Here is a 17,266-nt window from a genome sequence, read left to right as displayed (position 1 = left end):
AATGCTTTCTTAAAAAAAAAAAAAAAAAAACAAACAGGAATGACATGAGCTGAAAGCATCCCACACTGATGCTTTCTTGAGAGATAGAACACTTCTATATAAGAATGACTTAACACTTTTAAATCAAAGGCCAATGTCTATTTGAGTGGATTTCCTGAATTTAAAATAAACCACATTCAAATCTTTCTCACAATCTTTGAATAGAATTATCATTTTTTATACTATAATTTGCACAAGTCAGGCTACTTAAATGGTAGACATACCTATACGTTTTCTTTATTTCCATCGCTTCTAGTAACAACAGTTGTTTGCAGCCTCTGAGATAAGTGACCAGAAAACACAATACAATTTACAATGTTATAAGTAAATATCTTTAAATCTTTTGATACACATATAATGAAATATGGGTATAAGGAAATTATCTCCTTATTAGTTCTGTTGCTTGCTTACTTTCTATTCATCTCTTTCTTTTTTTTAAGACCAATACAGATAGAAGTCAGCAGCAACTGATGTGATTTTCTTGGGAAAACATGCTTAAAATATAAATAATCTCCTTTAAGTGAAGGTAAAGTGATAATATTTCACAAATGAAATCACTCTTTAGCTTCCATTTACTCAAGATTAAGACAGAGAATATCATTCCAGTTTTCAATAAAGTTATAGCTATAAAGTGCTTCTTTGACCTCTTTCACCAATTTCAGTCGATTCTGGTAAATTCTTTCTGAACACACAAATAGCTTGCAGACATATACAAAAGATTTTTTCCAAATGCAGTAGGTAAGCAGCATACAAAGCATTTACTCTATTTTGATATAGCATCCCAGTGATGCTCAAAGGAAAAACATTTGGGCTAAGTTCTGGTTTGTGTTTAGGTTTTTATTCAGATTTAGAGAAAACTTTTAAAGTAAATAATGTTCTTTTCATAACTTAGGTTTTACAGAAAATTTTTAAGCTTCTTTGTTAACCAGTTTTCACAAATAATGATGACACAAAATGAAAGTCAAAATTTCAACTCTAGATTATTCTTAGCATTTATAACAATTTTAACTTTAAAATATCATCTATGGTCTACCTTAAATCTTAAAGTTGAGTATATGAATAAAGTGCCCAATTTAACATTAAATTTGCTAATTATTTCAGGCTTTAGTTAGAAAAATAAACCCAACCCTGTCCAAAAATAATAAATCCTCAGAATTCAAATTCTGAGTACACAAAGATAAACATCTGAGTACTTATTATGATAACTGCCTTTAAAAAAAAAAAAACAAACACACCCCCCCCAAATTCAGCATGCAATCAAAATCTGTCATAGAATTTAAGATACCAAAGAACCACTTTCCAACAAATGGAGTTGAATTCAGAGGATTCCATTCTAACAACCTGTCTTGATTTAACCTCAAGAAGCTGACAATCATTTGCTGCTCTGGTTCTAATCTACAGAGGTACTCAATCAAAATGACCCGTTTTCCATTGCAGTGCCTCTGTCTCCCATCCTGATTTCTCCATAATGATCCCTCCTCTAAATCATAAGAGGAAAGCATTGTATCATAAACAAGAAAGGGGCAGAATCCTCTTCAAGTCAACTCCTCCCAATTTCACCAAAATTCATTTATAGGAATATCAAACCTAAGCTTCTCCTTCATAGTAAGATAACCCCTCTTGCCATCCAATCCCTCACCCTGGAGAAATCCAGCTATTGGACTTTTCTTTAGTCTTAGAAATCAACTGCTGAGGCATGTTTAATAAGGCCCTGAATTATTGGTTTCTTGTACTCATTTAAATTACTCCCAGAGAGTTGAGAGCCTTCATGCAGAAACCATTTGTCGTTTCCCTTTAATAAATTAAAACAGTATGACAAAAATGGTTTTAACCCGTCAGTAACAGAATCTGGTTTATTAAAATACTGGGTGAATTTTCACCTGAATATTCTAAAAATGTTCCAAGGAACAGATGTGCATTAGAGAAAACTAGGCTGCTATCCAACAAGAACCAAAAGTGCTCTCCTTTTTAAGAGTTTGCCACTTGCTGTTAGAATTTAGTTATCAATAGGAACAGAGTAAACATTCCAACTGAGAAGAAGGCAACACATAAGAAAGAAAATGATGATTATGGCTGAGGTAAAAACATCTTCGGTTCATATGGTTTGTTGTATTAGTGCCTCATTTTCCACTGTATGCATAGCAAAATGCACAATGTTTTACTGAAAACATTATTAATGACCCCCCAGTGGCCAATTTCAGATATATTTTTTAGACAAATGGACCCAAATCCCAAACCCTAAAATTGTGACCTGCTTTAAGCTGGAAGGAACCTTGGAAAATCATTAGAGCCACACCTAGACTTTAAAGAGGAAATCATCTAATCAATTCCATAAACCTTCAACATCCTAAGCTTACTTGTACTTTGAGGAGGAAAATATTTCTTGTTTGGAGGGGAGCAGGGCAGGAAGCAGGGAAGGAAGCCAGAAATGTTAGTGTCAAGTGGTAAGTAAACATGTGAAAGATCTGTTGAATCAAAAGGGAGATCAATATTCTTAAAGGCAGAACTACTGTAAATAAATTAATATGAGTCATAGGTCCTGATCAAAGAGCAAGTCAGTGAGAGAGTAACAAGTTTCCCAGAAAAGCCTTCAAAGAACAGAGCTTTTATACCCGACAGACTCACTGTAAAATGAAAGATATATAAAAAGTAGTCCTGGGTTGTCCCCCGAGAGGGATGGGGCTGTGGAGGGAGGCGGGAGGGGGATTCAGGATGGGGGGACACCTGTACACCCATGGCTGATTCATGTCAACGTATGGCGAAAACCACCACAATATTGTAAAGTAATTAGCCTCCAATTAAAATAAATTAAAAAAAAAAGTATTCCTGGAATCTGGGCTCTCAATTCAACATAACATTTTGCAACATAATTCAAAATAACTCCATATTTTCATGAAGATTTTGTCTCATTAATATTAATAAGGAATATCTTAATATTAAGATATGTCCTTAAATAATGATTTTCCTGAAAAATCTAAGATATGCATCAGAGAGTAGAACAACTCTTACAAGATGCTAAGAAATCATAATTTTCCATGTGCTTCTACACACAGTACCTATCATCTAATCTAAAGAAGAAAGTTACTTTGCCGTGAAGATGTCAGGGAGACATCTGAGTTCTGGTTTTTGTATATACTTTTTTTAATTGATTGCTAATGAATTTAATAATTTAATTCTATTGGAGTATAGTTTATTTACAAGGTTATATTAGTTTCAGTTATACAACAAAGTGAATCAGTTATACATGTAATTGAGTATATACCACAAACATTTTACTGGCAAAATCTGGTGTGTATACATATATGCATATGTGTGTGTATAATGGTTAAATTTCAAAATCATTTGTCCAAACCTATAACCCAAGGTGAAAACTGAATTTTAAAATTAGTAATTACTTAACATAGCTCACTGAACCCTCTCAGTGACACTAATTCTATCTGAAATGCCAAGTGAAAAATTATCAGAAATAAGTTTAAATTTTGAATATTGGCTTTAAAGAAAAACCCCTAAATATTCTACAATATTTTTAGATGTTATTAAATAATTATCTTAAAGTATCAGCTATAGAATTAATGAATGTTTTCTTGATTAAGAGAAATACTTGTTAAGATCCTAGCACTGCACTTTATAAAACTTACTAAATTCTCCCAACACTATAAAGTAGGTATTACTATCCTCATTGTACTGAACAGGGAACAGAGGCTAGAAAAATTTTAGTAACAATCAAAATTACATAATTAGCAAGTAATAGTTCTGGGATTAGATCCCTAGGCTATCTGATTTCAAAATTCTTGTGGTCTCTCTTAATTTCTGCCACTGTGTTGCTTGGAAAGTTCTTAAAAAAAAATTTGTAATTAGTTACAAAATTGTATCACCAGGCTTAGATATTAGATGTCACCCTCCAGTACATGTGCTAAGCATACTTACTGGAAATTCTCAATACACCACTGATTAACACAAACACTTCAATGCAGGAAAAACTTCAGCTTATCTGACATACATCTTTCCTAATCACCGGGCTGCCAGTACTGCTATGACTCTGAATATACTCCCAAAAGAAAAAGGCTTTATTGAAGAGAGAGAACATTAGTACCCAGTAACAATATGCATTACGAAGCAGAACCACAGTACCAAAGATTATTCACACCCGATGCACTATAACTGGTCCTTTTACCTTGCAGAAGGAAAAAAGTACTCAGATTGGAAAGAATATCTATCCAAAATAAGCACAGAGACCAGCAACAGTGGGAAAGCAACAGAAAAAGAATCATTGCTATTCAGTTGCAAAGCTGTGTCTGACTCTTTGCCACCCCATGGACTACATTATGCCAGGCTTCCCTGTCCTTCCCCATCTCCCAGAGTTTGCTCAAACTCACGTCCATTGCATCGAAGATGCCATCCAACCATCTCATCCTCTGTCACCACCTTCTCCTCCCACCCTCAATCTTTCCTAGCATCAGAGTCTTTCCAATGAGTTGGCTCTTCACATCAGGTGGCCAAACTATTGGAGAAAAGGTATGCTGCTGCTGCTGCTAAGTCGCTGCAGTTGTGTCCGACTCTGTGCGACCCCATAGATGGCAGCCCACCAGGCTCTCCCGTCCCTGGGATTCTTCAGGCAAGAACACTGGAGTGGGTTGCCATTTCCTTCTCCAATGCAGGAAAGTGAAAAGTGAAAGTGAAGGCACTCAGTCATGTCTGACCCTCAGCAACCCCATGCACTGCAGCTTTCCAGGCTCCTCCGTCCATGGGATTTTCCAGGCAAGAGTACTGGAGTGGGGTGCCATTGCCTTCTCTGGAGAAAAGGTATAGATGAGAACAAAACCTGCTTCCATGGAGAGACCAGGGACAAGTTCTAAGAGATTAGAAGTAGAGATGGGGTGTGGCAGGGTGGGGGATCAGAAGCTGGGGCAGCAGGAGTTCAACCACTGACTCCAAATGAAAAAGTGAGCAAGGACATGATGGAGAACACAGCTCTGTATTCAGGTGAGAAGAGAGTGAGCTGCCAACCACTCAGGGACAACCGAGTCACACATCCTCTGGTCCAACACCCCCTACCTCTAACTGTATCTTCCTGCATCTCTTTATTTTATTTTATTTTTTTTTTGGTGCTTCCAGACGCAGCCCGACGACGAGGGCTCCCGTCCACTGCTTTGTCCGGTAGAGACCGTTCACGCGAGAAGCCTGCATCTCTTTAAATACACAGAAAACACTCATCAGACTATTTCATTTGATCTTCACTCTGTGGTTGGCAGTTGTTAGCATTATTTGCACTTCCTGATCAATTAGGAGAGCAAGTTTTAACCACCTCAAGTCCTAGTTAATAAAGTGTTAATTCCAAGACTAAAATGCTACTCTCTTATGTTGGCCTACTGTTCTTTCAGTACTGTAGACAGACAGTATTTCAAAAAGAAAGAAATAATTATAACTTACTTTAGAATAAATTCTTTAAAACGATGTCTACTAAGTAGGCATGTAACCTTCAGATATATAAGGAGTTCACCTATTCAGAAAAACCCCAAAGGTTAAGGTATAGTGTACCAGGTTAAAAAAAAAATCAGAGGGGCCCAAGCATTTCTAACACATTTCAAAAGGTAGATATACCTTTATCCAGTAGTATCACCCAGTGCCTGAATATCATTAATAAATCTTTCTCTTTCCTACTTTCAGCTGTCTATATTTTGCTGCCTACGTGACATAAAGAGTCTTCATGCAATGTAAGCCAAGTTCCCTTACAAGGGATTGCTCAATAAAAGTACACTCATCAAGGCACTGACTACAGCCTCGTTTAGACATCAGTTTCTGGACAGCATCACTGATGCGATGAACACGAACTTGGGCAAGCTCCGGGAGACGGTGAGTGACAGGGAGGCCTGGCGTTCTGCAGTCCATGGGGTTGCAAAGAGCCAGACACGACTGGGCGACTGAACAACAACAACAAATCTGTTCAAGTCATAAGCCTAAGGCAACTGCCTATCAGTTTGTCAAAATCAGAACCTAACATCTGTCTCCACAGTAATGTTACAAAGAAGATGACATTTTAATACAAGATAGTGACAGATATTTCAATTGAGATCAAATAGATTTTAGCAGGCTCTCTACATTTTCAAAATATATACAATATCTCAAACGCTTATGATCAATTTAAAGATGTCATGATTAAGCAAATATGAGACAAAACAAAGAGATTAAATAAAAAGGCAAAACTCATATGCTTTTGAGATATAAAAGATTATGCTAAATCTTTTTTAATCCAGGAATTTAGGCAGTCTTTTCCAAATGTCTGTAAAACACACAAAGCTAACGTGTACATTACATGAATCAGCAGCATTGATCACACCTAAGATGACAGAAATGCAGACTCTTAGACCAGAGCCAGGCAGAATCTGCATTTTAACAAGCCCAAGTGATAAGCAGGTAGACTGACGTTTGGAAAGCAATGATCTAGAAATATATACATATACACATACATAGATGGAAAGAGATCCAATAAGAAGCCCAGCTTGAAAATGTGCTTTTAGGAGAGGTACAAAGACCTTCATGTGGTTCAAAGAAACTGAGAAAATTCTAAAAGCATTTTAGAAGAATTTTTAAAAGATAATCATCCATATCAAATGATGAAGGTGGGGTGTGGAGAGGGAGGTAGTTATGAGAGAGGACCGGGTCTAAGCCCCCTTGCCTGCCACAGGCATCCTTAACATCGTATCAGGTCTGAACTTAAAAGCAGCTGCACAGACCTAAAGAACAGAAACACTGGGGTAGGAGGAAGTGTGAAGATTGGGATTGACGTACATACGTCACCATGTGTAAAGCAGACAGCTAGTGGGAGGTTGCTGTATAGCTTAGGGAGCTCAGCTCAGTGCACTGTGATGACCGAGAGGGGCGGATAGGAGCAAGGAGGTCCACAGGGAGGGGATATATGGATACCCAGCTGCCGTCTATGGGGTCGCACAGAGTCGGACGCGACTGACGCGACTTAGCAGTAAGCAGCAGCTGATGCACTTGTACAGCAGAAACTAATAAAATATTGTAAAGCAACTATATCCCAATTGTTTTTTTAAGTAGGTACTAGTCTCTCATAGAAATGGTTTACTTTATGTTGATGACTTATTCATCAGTAACAGTGAAATTTCATTTTCTGTTCAACATGGAATACTATTAGCAAAAAATACTATTGTTTTTAAAAGAAAAATGCAAAGACTTTTAAAAATATAGAGGTGGAGGAAGCAACCTAAAAGACATCATTTCAGTGGGATATTTTAAATAGAAGATACCTATGGCAAACTACAGTTGGTAATTTCAGGCTGGACACTAGTGTCTTTATAACAGATTTCTTCTCAAATCTCAAATTCATTTTCTTTGGTTAAGTCAATACATATCCCTATAGGAGTGGGTTTAAGTGTAAAACCTTATTTCTTTAATATAAATTCAGTGATACAACAGCACCATTTTTTTCCTTTCAATAGAATAACAAGAATAACCTTCCTATTTTAAATGAGGTTTACCAAATGAATTCAGGTATACCAGTTTTTCACATCAGCTATAAGTAATTACCTCCCTCTAAAGGGCCTATTTCTGCAAATAAAAACGTCTTTTTGCCTGATTAAACTTCTTCATCATCGGAGAACTTTTCCTCTGCAAATTTGTAGTTGGGAAATTTGTCATTAGAAGCTTGCTTTGTCAAAATGAGCTCTTTTCAATTGTTTTGGGAAAGCAGTCCTGCAGTTAATTACTTGGAGGAGGAGAGAAACACCCTATTCTAAAAGTACACTTGACAAAATATTTGGACCCAAGTATTCTACCTTAAGACATCTTTTACAATCCAAAGCAGGAGGCTCCGTATTTATAACACCTTTAAAAACCTGAAGATAGGAGGGCTGAGATGGACAAAAGATAGTATAGAAAACAATGAGAAAGGTCCCCAAGGGGAACAACACAGCTGTCACCTTTACCCTCCTTTCCCAAATGGCTCTGTAATGACAAGTGTCCTCTCCAAACTGCGAAAAGCAGTCAAGCCTAAAGTGCAATCTACAGTCACCAGCCAAGGCACCCCTGTGGAGGCCACAATTCGCAGGAATGTCACTGCAGCATGCACTGAATACTGTGGAGTCAGACTACTGACTTTTTAATCCAAAAGATATCCCAAAGAGAAAAGAAAGCATGGTAGACATGAGACTAGTCGGAAATTAACAAAAACAAGGTGTTTACTTATTCCCCAAGTGTTTTCACTTATCTGCCTTGCTCAAAGACTACTTTTGTGATCTTGGATTTATAATAGATGCTGAATAGCAATATGCATTATAATAATATTCTGAGTATAGGCATATAACCCAGCCGAGAAAGCAAAGCAAAAACAAAAATCAAGGCTATGGCCTGCATCTTTTCAGTCCCTTTATAGAATACTTATAAGCAACTGAAAAAAAGAACACAAAATTCCAAAAGACCCAGCTGTAAAAATTTCACTAGCCTTATTCATCTTTCTTTAAAAAAAAAAAAAACACAGCATTTTGTAAAAAGCAAACTTGTGAACTGCATTTAAAATGAATACCCAAAGAATTCCAAATATGCAGGGTTCTATGGGCTGCCATTTTCCCCACTGGATTTTTAAACAATGTTGAATCATGACTGTTTGAAATACTTCGGTGCCATCATTTAACACCGTTCAAAATGTCAAGAGCCATATTTTGCCCCAGTGGCCACTTTTCAGCAAATAACACATCCTTTGAAGTCAAAATACTCCTAAATGATGCCAAGTGAGAATTTCTAGGCTAGAACAGTCGAATTTTTCTACTTTTAAAGAAATCAATAATCCTTGGAATGACAAGTAGGAAAACAGCACTTTCATCATCAAAAGTTGTGAATTTTTCTTTACCCCACACCGGCAATATTTTTACACATTGTTTCCTAGTTAAACCATAATCATAAGCCTATTGTGAACTTTTTTTTAAACTCGATGCTCCTGAGGAATAATCACACATGTATCATAATAAATTCCACAGAAATAAAGGGCAATCATCAAAGACAAAGGGAAAGAAATACTTTATTTGGCCTCAACACCTACCACACAGCTGCTATTCCAAGGGCACTGATGTGTGTTTCATTTGACAAATATGTAATTTATCCAGTTTTCTTGACTAGAAGTATATGCTGAGCCATGCTTCAGACCCTGCCTCACTCTGATATCACAAAATGCCCTGGCAAAGAAATCATAAAACAAAAGCTTAAACCAAATAATCAAAAGCAAATAGCATCTCCTGTGCCATGTTCTAAGGTACTTTTAAAAGAAATACATTAGCACCGCCCTTAAGTGTATATAGCCTTGGAATAACTAAATGTATACATAATTTCACTTATTTCCACAACAAAATGGAATCTAAAGGTGGAATTAGAATTTTCAATTCTAATCTCTTTTCCAAATTAATCCTTTAGACATGAGCAAGTTCAAATTTCTCTCCATCTCATCTTTAAAATAATCATTTCCAGTTACTCAAATTAACTGTATTTGATGAAATGCCCTTAAGTAAGATAAATCACTTTTAAAACATGATAAAAACTTTTAATGTAGAATCTGGAAAATAAATCATTTCAGTGCTCCTACTTTCTTCAAATTTCTCCAGAGTAGATGGGCTTACTCAATTCTTTCCCACTTAACTATAAAGAAGAAAGGTCATGGATGAACCCAAAATGATAATCCCAAAAAAATCTCTTAAAGTTTTAAACAAACAACTATACCTTTTATTCTAAGAAACCTTGAGTACCAGAGAAACTGACAAATATAATTGAAAAGTTAAATTGTCAGAGAGGAGAAGATCAATAGAAATCTGATAGAACTGCATCTTGTTAGAATTAACTGCCTGGAAAATACAGCCCAAATAATATCTGAGACAAAAGTCTTCAATCCCTATGACTAGTCAAGGCAAATCCAGTTAATTCAAAGAGTTCAGCCGATGCAGACCTTCAAGGAAAACAACTGACATGGGCAACAGGAAGGAGCCACGTGGCAAAAGCATTCTAAAACGTCAACGGGTACAAATAAGGTACCAGTGAGCACTGGATCAAGAATAAATCTAGTTCAAACCATCTACCATGGATCCTCAGCACAGATGCTCTGGGAAAGAAGCCAACAGAAGCCCAGTGAAAGTTTAAAACGGTGAGTATCCATCAAAATATATATGAGCCAGTGCAACTGAAACTCTGCTAAAGGACAAGCTATCAGCATTGTTTATGTCTATCATCAGACTCCCAGATTCAAACACCATGCAAGCACCTGGTAAAGTATAGCCAGGAAAGGACAGGCGGGTAGGGACGCTTACTGACAAGGGAGAATGGCTGTTGTTTGTCCCATGTACCATAAACATGGGAAGCCCAGGTCTAGAGGTGTTTATAATCAGTGAATTAATGAATGTAGCCCTTTATTCCTCAAGACCAGATCAGATCAGATCAGTCGCTCAGTCATGTCCGACTCTTTGCGACCCCATGAATCGCAGCACGCCAGGCCTCCCTGTCCATCACCAACTCCCGGAGTTCACTGAGACTCACGTCCATCAAGTCAGTGATGCCATCCAGCCATCTCATCCTCTGTCGTCCTCTTCTCCTCTTGCTCCCAATCCCTCCCTCAAAAACACATACAAATCAGATCTTTAAAGAAACCATCAAGCGTTGTGCATAATTCCACCTTAATGATTCAAAATATTACACCTTTTTCATCCCATGAAAAGTAGACGGATGTAGCTCCTGGTGATGGGCTCTCTACTCTTTTTCAGCTAGGCTCTTAATGAGGACAGCTATTCATAGAGGGAAGGTCATTACATTCAGCAACCCACTTGTCCTTTCCATCAAGGCTGCCACACTTGTCAATATTGTGAAGCCATTTAAGGAAGGACTCCAAGTTCATATAAGATTTAGCTTCCAAGAGAGAATCAAAAACTTAAGAGATGAATATTAGTGTGTTAAAAGCATGTTAGGTGAGAATAATGAGGTTATAAGAAAGTAGGTTTGTCAGACACAGATTTACCAGAGCGCCTTAAGGGTAAACTTTGTCCTTTCCTAGTATTTTGAAGGTGCCGGGTTTAAACAAAACATACCCTTCACCTCTGATAAAGAGCTGCACCATCAAAGGCATTTTAAATAGGTGCTTTTAGCATGCTAAATAGCAACAGAGATTAGGAAGACAAACTGCTCTTAACTCATGTTGGAATCCAAAAGGCTGAAGCTCTTTCAGAATTATAGCAGCAGGGAATTCAGTGTTACTACGGGGTACATTAGCTCTGAAAAACTAAGTGCAGATGACAAGATGATGTAAACTGATAATATGCAATAATACAGGCAGCTCACCCCCTGCCCCCCAACCCCGTACATTTATATATGAAAGCAACTAAGAGACAGATGGCTGGCAAGAAATTTCCCTGTGGCATTTGTGCATGTCCGTTCAGTGCTTGTATTTGGGTCATTTGCTAGGATAAACCCCATGTGACAAGCTCAACAGAGGTAAGGCAAAGCAATCCATACAGGCTTCACTTAATTTTAATCTACTGTTAAGAGATGTACTTGTTCAAACAGCAAAATGACTTTCTCCACATAGATGTGATTAAACAGTCAAAACTTAGCTAGAAAATAAAATGTCCTCTAAAATATTTTATAAACTGTAAATTGTATCCACTGGCCTTTTTTTTTTTTCCAATACATTTGCAACTGGGAAAGAAATGAGAATGAAATAACACTCTTGTACACACTAGCCTAAAAAGACAACCTTAGATGCAAAACAAACTTCTCTCTTATTTACTTTGATTTTATAGTAATTCTTTCTAAACATTCATTTACTAAATACCAGACACGTTTTCAATGGTTGAACATACTACAACTTTAAGATAACAAACCCAGATTGGTCCAAGGCAAATTTATTAGAAAGAACATTTTACAGAGAAGTTAGAGGAACTGGTCATTTCACAAGAAATTCTTATACCAGGTCAAAAGCCCAAACTGATAATAACATTAAAAGATCAAGTAGAAAATATAGTTTAATATCTTCAGAAAAAGAAATATATATATTAAAAAAAAAACTTGTGTCATACTTTAAATCCTCTGTTTCTTCATTTAAATACTGTTAATGAAACTCTTTATGACATTCAGGAAAAAAATGAGTACTTTTAAACTGAGATTTACATTTACACCTAGATGAATAACTAAACTAGGAATGTGTTATTGAGAATTTGGGGTGGTTTTGATTTCAAGAGTAGAAATTCCTGTTGTGGAGTTGCTTCACCAAGTTTTACACAATTACTGCACACCAGTAACTAAGAAACCCAAAGATAATGTTAATGATTATGGTTGAGTTTAACAACTGCAGAATGAGCAATAAAGAAAATTTTTTTCAAAGCGGCCACAAGCCCATTTCCTACTTTCAGAAAGTCAAAATTGTCTTTTTAAACTAATATGTTATTTTACTCACATTAGAATAAAAAGATGAATTTGCAGCATTAACTTATTTACTTGTTACCTACTATAAAAAGCATGCCATCAATTAGAAGATATATGCAAAATGAAATGAGAGTAGGAAACAGCAGTTATAGTTTTACTTTTGTTGCTTTGAAGTAAACGGACTCCTCTGTTGGTGTTCTCTCTGTGCAAAACATAACAGGACTTTTAAAGAGGATGAAAGGAAAGTGATGCAATGTTATCCTCAACAAATAAGTCAGAGAGCAGAGAATTTTGGGTCAGCAAGTTTTCCCCACTAGCCTAACATTAAATTTCTCCAGAAAATGAAATGGTCCTTCAAGAATTCACATGCAACATGACTTAAAATTTAGCAACGACTGTATATTTACAATTCCAATTTTACTCTAACCACAAATTAAGATTCAATACAGTTATTACTAGATTGAAAGCAAGGGGAGAGGAGGAAGAAGCTGAAACCATATATGCTTTTTCATCAGATATGGTGAATTCCACTCTTCTACTGTTTGTTTCATCACATCAGAGCCATATTCTTAACTTTAGCACAGAAACACTTGTAAAATATTAAATTTTACCATAGGGAAATTGATTTTGCTAAAAGAAGGTTTCAGATTACCACTTAATCTCAACCAAGCTACATCAAACACTGAACGTAATTACATATATAGTTTATAAAGTAAATTTGATCACTATATTTAAAAGAAATGATAACTTGGAGAAGTACCACAGCAATAACGTTTAAGCTGAAGCAATAGAAAGCCCTCCTACAGTAAATGCCAGATTCGTCAGCTAAAATGCAGAGTCTTGATTTCACTAAGCAAGTCGAGCATAAAAGTCATTTCTCTCCTTGAGCTGCTCTCTCATTCCCAGTACGGCTCTCTCCTTTGAAAACCATATTTCACTAAAGTTTTGGGGCAGGCTGGGAAAGTAGGGAAGCAGCAGAAACCACAGATGTAGTTTAAACAAGTTTCACACCTGAGTCCTTGTAGTCTGAAATGGAGTGGTGGAAATAAACACATTACCATCCTCCTACAATTTCCACTTGCCACTCCCAGCTTTTTTCCCCTTCTCACACCAGTGAGTTAGAGCAGTGGTCAGAAAGTCTAAGTGGGAAGTCACAATCTACAGTTCACCTTGGCACTGAATTACCTGAACATGCTATGCAGACACCGAGGAAGTTCCACACTCCTATTAATACATACTTCATAATTTCTAGGATTCATAAAAAGCAAGTGATACTTGTAAGACTTCATACTCCGAAGAATATGTAATCACACACACAATTCTGCTACTAGGAAAACTAGAGTCAAATACACTTTTCAAATTGTAGCTAACTATAATTTACAGGCCTTCATTGTCACATTGGTATATATTGATATATATCATATATCGAGTGTGCATCAGATATAGGCAAATCATCACATTAAATTCACCTATGCAGCTAGGTATGTCAGGAATTTTGACACTCCATTCAATCTATAGCAGGTAAAGAACTTACAACAATTGCCAACTATCAAAGCACAACTAATTTATCATCATACTTACACTCTGTCCAAGTTACAACACTAACACTTCTGACTGAGGAGTCAAGAACACAAAATAAACTTTAAGTCTACAGAGAAAAGTACATTCAAAGGTAGTTGAGCTCCAGCCTTAATCTTTATTGGATAGATTCTTCTGACATGTACTTTTTAAAGAACTGGACAGCAATAAAGAGTAGCCACGCCAGTGATGCTTGATTTATCAGTGTTCTACAATAGTTACAGTATTACAGTAAGTTACTTTCTTATATAAGCTCTTAATTATTGGCTTAAATACTTACTCTTCAAACTGTCCCCAACAGTACCAGTAACAGCCCAGATTCTCCCCTGAGCTCACTTTACTGAAAAGTCACCCAACTCTGGAAAGCAAGAGTTTTTTTCTGCCAGTACTCTAGAAAATAGCAGGTGCATAGTAACACAAAGTTGGAGGGAACAGAAGCAGCTCATATCACTCTTACACACAGACCATTTGTCTCTCAGAGCTTGCAGCATAATTGCTAAAGACCGCATGCACATCGCTTGAAAGTTAAGGAAAAGTTTATGTCTACCAGTGGCTTTCTATCAACTAGTATCTGATAGACACTTACATAAAAGGCACTGAGAAGGGTCTGCTGGATGTTCTTGCGTCTATTACCAGGGGATTTTGTAACAGACGTGGGTGTGAACCAAGATTTGGTGACTTAAGGTGTACAACTATGAACACCCTTTTAAGTGGGAGAGGGGGCACAGCAGAGGATACAGAATCTGGCTAATCACCATCTAGAGAAGATTCTGCCTTCATCTTCCCCATCAACCACTTTGCTTAAGTTCACTCACTGCCTCTCCCTGACCCTGGGGATCCATTCACTTTCCATAACCCAGAGAGGCTGCTGAAAAGCTGTCAAAGTAAATCTGTGCTCACTTTTTGGATGGTTTAATTTCAATGGAGCATGAAACACCCCAGGACGGTTAATAAGTTTAGCCAGGCGTGCTGTTCTCCCTAATATATTTTAATTATGCATCTGTTTTCATTGTAATCAGATTAAGTCACCGGAAAGACACAAATTGGAATTTCCCCTAATGGAGCTTTTCATCAGTTTCTAAACACTAACAACGTTTTAAAAAAAAATAGGTAGAGACACGAGCACAACTGTGACATTTCCCAGAAATCGATGCAGTTTCTTTGACAACACAGTTCAGGTCTCATTAGCCACCCAAACTAACCCAAATGCAGAAGACAACTTCAGTCTCTAGGGGCGTCTTCTTCCCCCAGTTAGCACAAAAGAATCGCTAACGTCTAAAGTAAAACTCCCAAACAGAAATGAAGGCCCAGACTTTTATAAAATAATACTTCATCGATTTGTGAGGGAGGCGGGGGCGCAGCACTGCCCTGGCGCAAAGTAATATACACCACGCGTCAAAAGGGAAAGTTGAAACAGTGCGATCTCTCCACTATTTGGGCAACTGTCAAATGTGTGTTTCAACCTCGGGAAATAAAAGTGTCCCATCAATAAAAGGAAACGTTAGAGGGCAGATCTATTAGAGGGCAGGGAGCAGCTTCCTTCCAGCCCAGACGTAAAATCGCTCAATGTGCTTTTGTTACACCAAGGAATACCTAAGAATTGTTTTTAATGCGTTCATTAAACAGTTTCCCAAATTGCTGTGACTTCCGCTAAGAAACTTAAGCATCTGCCAACAGTCTAGAAGCAAGGAGAGGAACCTGCTGCAAAGTAAGAACCCAAACTCCCTCAGCCCGCCCTGTGAGCCCGCGTCCCGAATGTTTGCTTTAGGTTCGGATGTTTACGCGTCTCCTAAGCCGTCAGGTGCAGGAATAGTCCCTCCAAGATGCACTTCCAGCCTTAAAGCGGGGAAGCTTCAAAGCCACCGCGGAGTCCCCAGGCAGCCCGTCACCCCTTCCTCTCACCCCCTTACCTGTCATCATAGCAGAAATCCGCACTCAGGGTGTTGAGATACAAGGCGAGCCCCAGAGCGCTGCTCACCAACTCTGCAATCATCTCTCCACCGCCTTCTCTCCGGCTCGGCTCCCAGCGCGAGGGCAGCAGCGGCAACAAAAAACAGAAGCATCAATCCCCACCTTCCGCCGCTTTCTCCTCCCAGCTTCACTTTTCCCTCGCTTCCCCACCCTGCCTTCCTCCCTCGGGTCCTTCCAATCCACCGCTCTCCTCCTCCTCCTCCTCCTCCTCCTCGCCCGTCTCCGCAGCTCCTGCGTCCTCCCCGGGTGCGGGCTCACACCGCGCTCCCCATGCCCTGCGCCGGCGAGCGGCGAGCGGCGTTCGGGCTCCGCGTCCCCCGGCGGATGCACAAGGCTGGTCCTTCGCGCGGCTCGTAGCCGCCACCCTAACCCATGGCAGTGCGGGGCGTCCTAGGTGCGGAGTGGGACTCGGAGAAGGTGGGAGAGTGCGGGGTAGGGGCAGAGGGACCGGACCGAGCCGGGCTCTGGGACCAGCTGGAGGAAGAGAGAGAGAGAGAGAGAAGGGCTGCTGGGAGGGACAAGGCAAACCGCCTCCCCTCGCCGCCTCCCGGGCACACGGCTCCTATGCCGCTCGGGCAGACTCCGGCCGCCACAGCGGCTGCAGCTCATTCACTCTTTATTAGCTCCCCTCCCGGCCCTAGCGCCTTCTCCAGTGAAGTGAGAAGCGGTGGCTGGAGCCTCCAGAAGCTCCCGCGTGGGGTTCTCGGCGCTGCCCCCCGCGCCTGCGTGGCCAACCCTCCATCCCCGGATCGCCCAGCCCCTTTCCCCACCCAGATCCGCCCCCTAAGGTTCCGCCCACATTACCCCCTAGGCTAGAGGCTCCTCCCACTCTCTCCCCGGGCGGGAGGCTCCGCCTTCCCACCTCCCGCCCTCCCCCTGTTTCGTTCACCTTCGATTTCAGTCTGGGAAGCCGCGGGGATCCAGGGGCGACGGCTGGAAAACAGCCCAAAGAGGTAGCTGGAGTGCGCCCTGGGCGCGGGAAAAATGAGACCGGGAGGACGCGGTCGCTCGCTCCGCTGCTGCCTGGCGGCGCCTGACACCAGCGGGATCTCAACCCCGGGCGCTGCGTGTGCCAAGCGATGCCAGGCGTAAGTCCGGTCAGCTGGAGAGACTTCTGGGGACCGGTAGAGGAAGAACAGGTTTGGCTAGTGCTGCAGACTTGGTCGCCACGAACACACACGCGACGCGTCAGACACCCACTGTGCAGGATAGTGGGGGTTGGCGAGTTTGAGGTGGCATCTTAGGGGGGAGATTTCAGCTCCCA

The 17,266-nt window shown here is 39.6% G+C and overlaps 1 protein-coding gene across 2 annotated transcripts in view; it reads right to left on the bottom strand.

Annotated features, from left to right (window-relative positions):
• The window catches only part of TMTC2 (transmembrane O-mannosyltransferase targeting cadherins 2), a 422,587-nt gene extending 405,912 nt beyond the window's left edge, over window positions 1-16,675 (bottom strand). The window contains exon 1 of one of the 2 annotated variants that reach the window (XM_002687180.7): window positions 15,942-16,675. In XM_002687180.7, the coding sequence (XP_002687226.1) occupies window positions 15,942-16,024 (83 nt within the window). In that variant the 5' untranslated portion in view covers window positions 16,025-16,675. The remainder of the gene's footprint in view (window positions 1-15,941) is intronic. The other variant, XM_059886837.1, reaches the window with a different exon arrangement.
• Between the last annotated feature and the right edge of the window lie 591 nt (window positions 16,676-17,266).

The sequence above is a fragment of the Bos taurus genome, chromosome 5, assembly GCF_002263795.3.
Source record: "Bos taurus isolate L1 Dominette 01449 registration number 42190680 breed Hereford chromosome 5, ARS-UCD2.0, whole genome shotgun sequence".
In the NCBI taxonomy this organism is placed as follows: domain Eukaryota; kingdom Metazoa; phylum Chordata; class Mammalia; order Artiodactyla; family Bovidae; genus Bos; species Bos taurus.
Note: the sequence above shows the minus strand (reverse complement) of the source record. Positions and strands in the feature narration are given on the sequence as shown.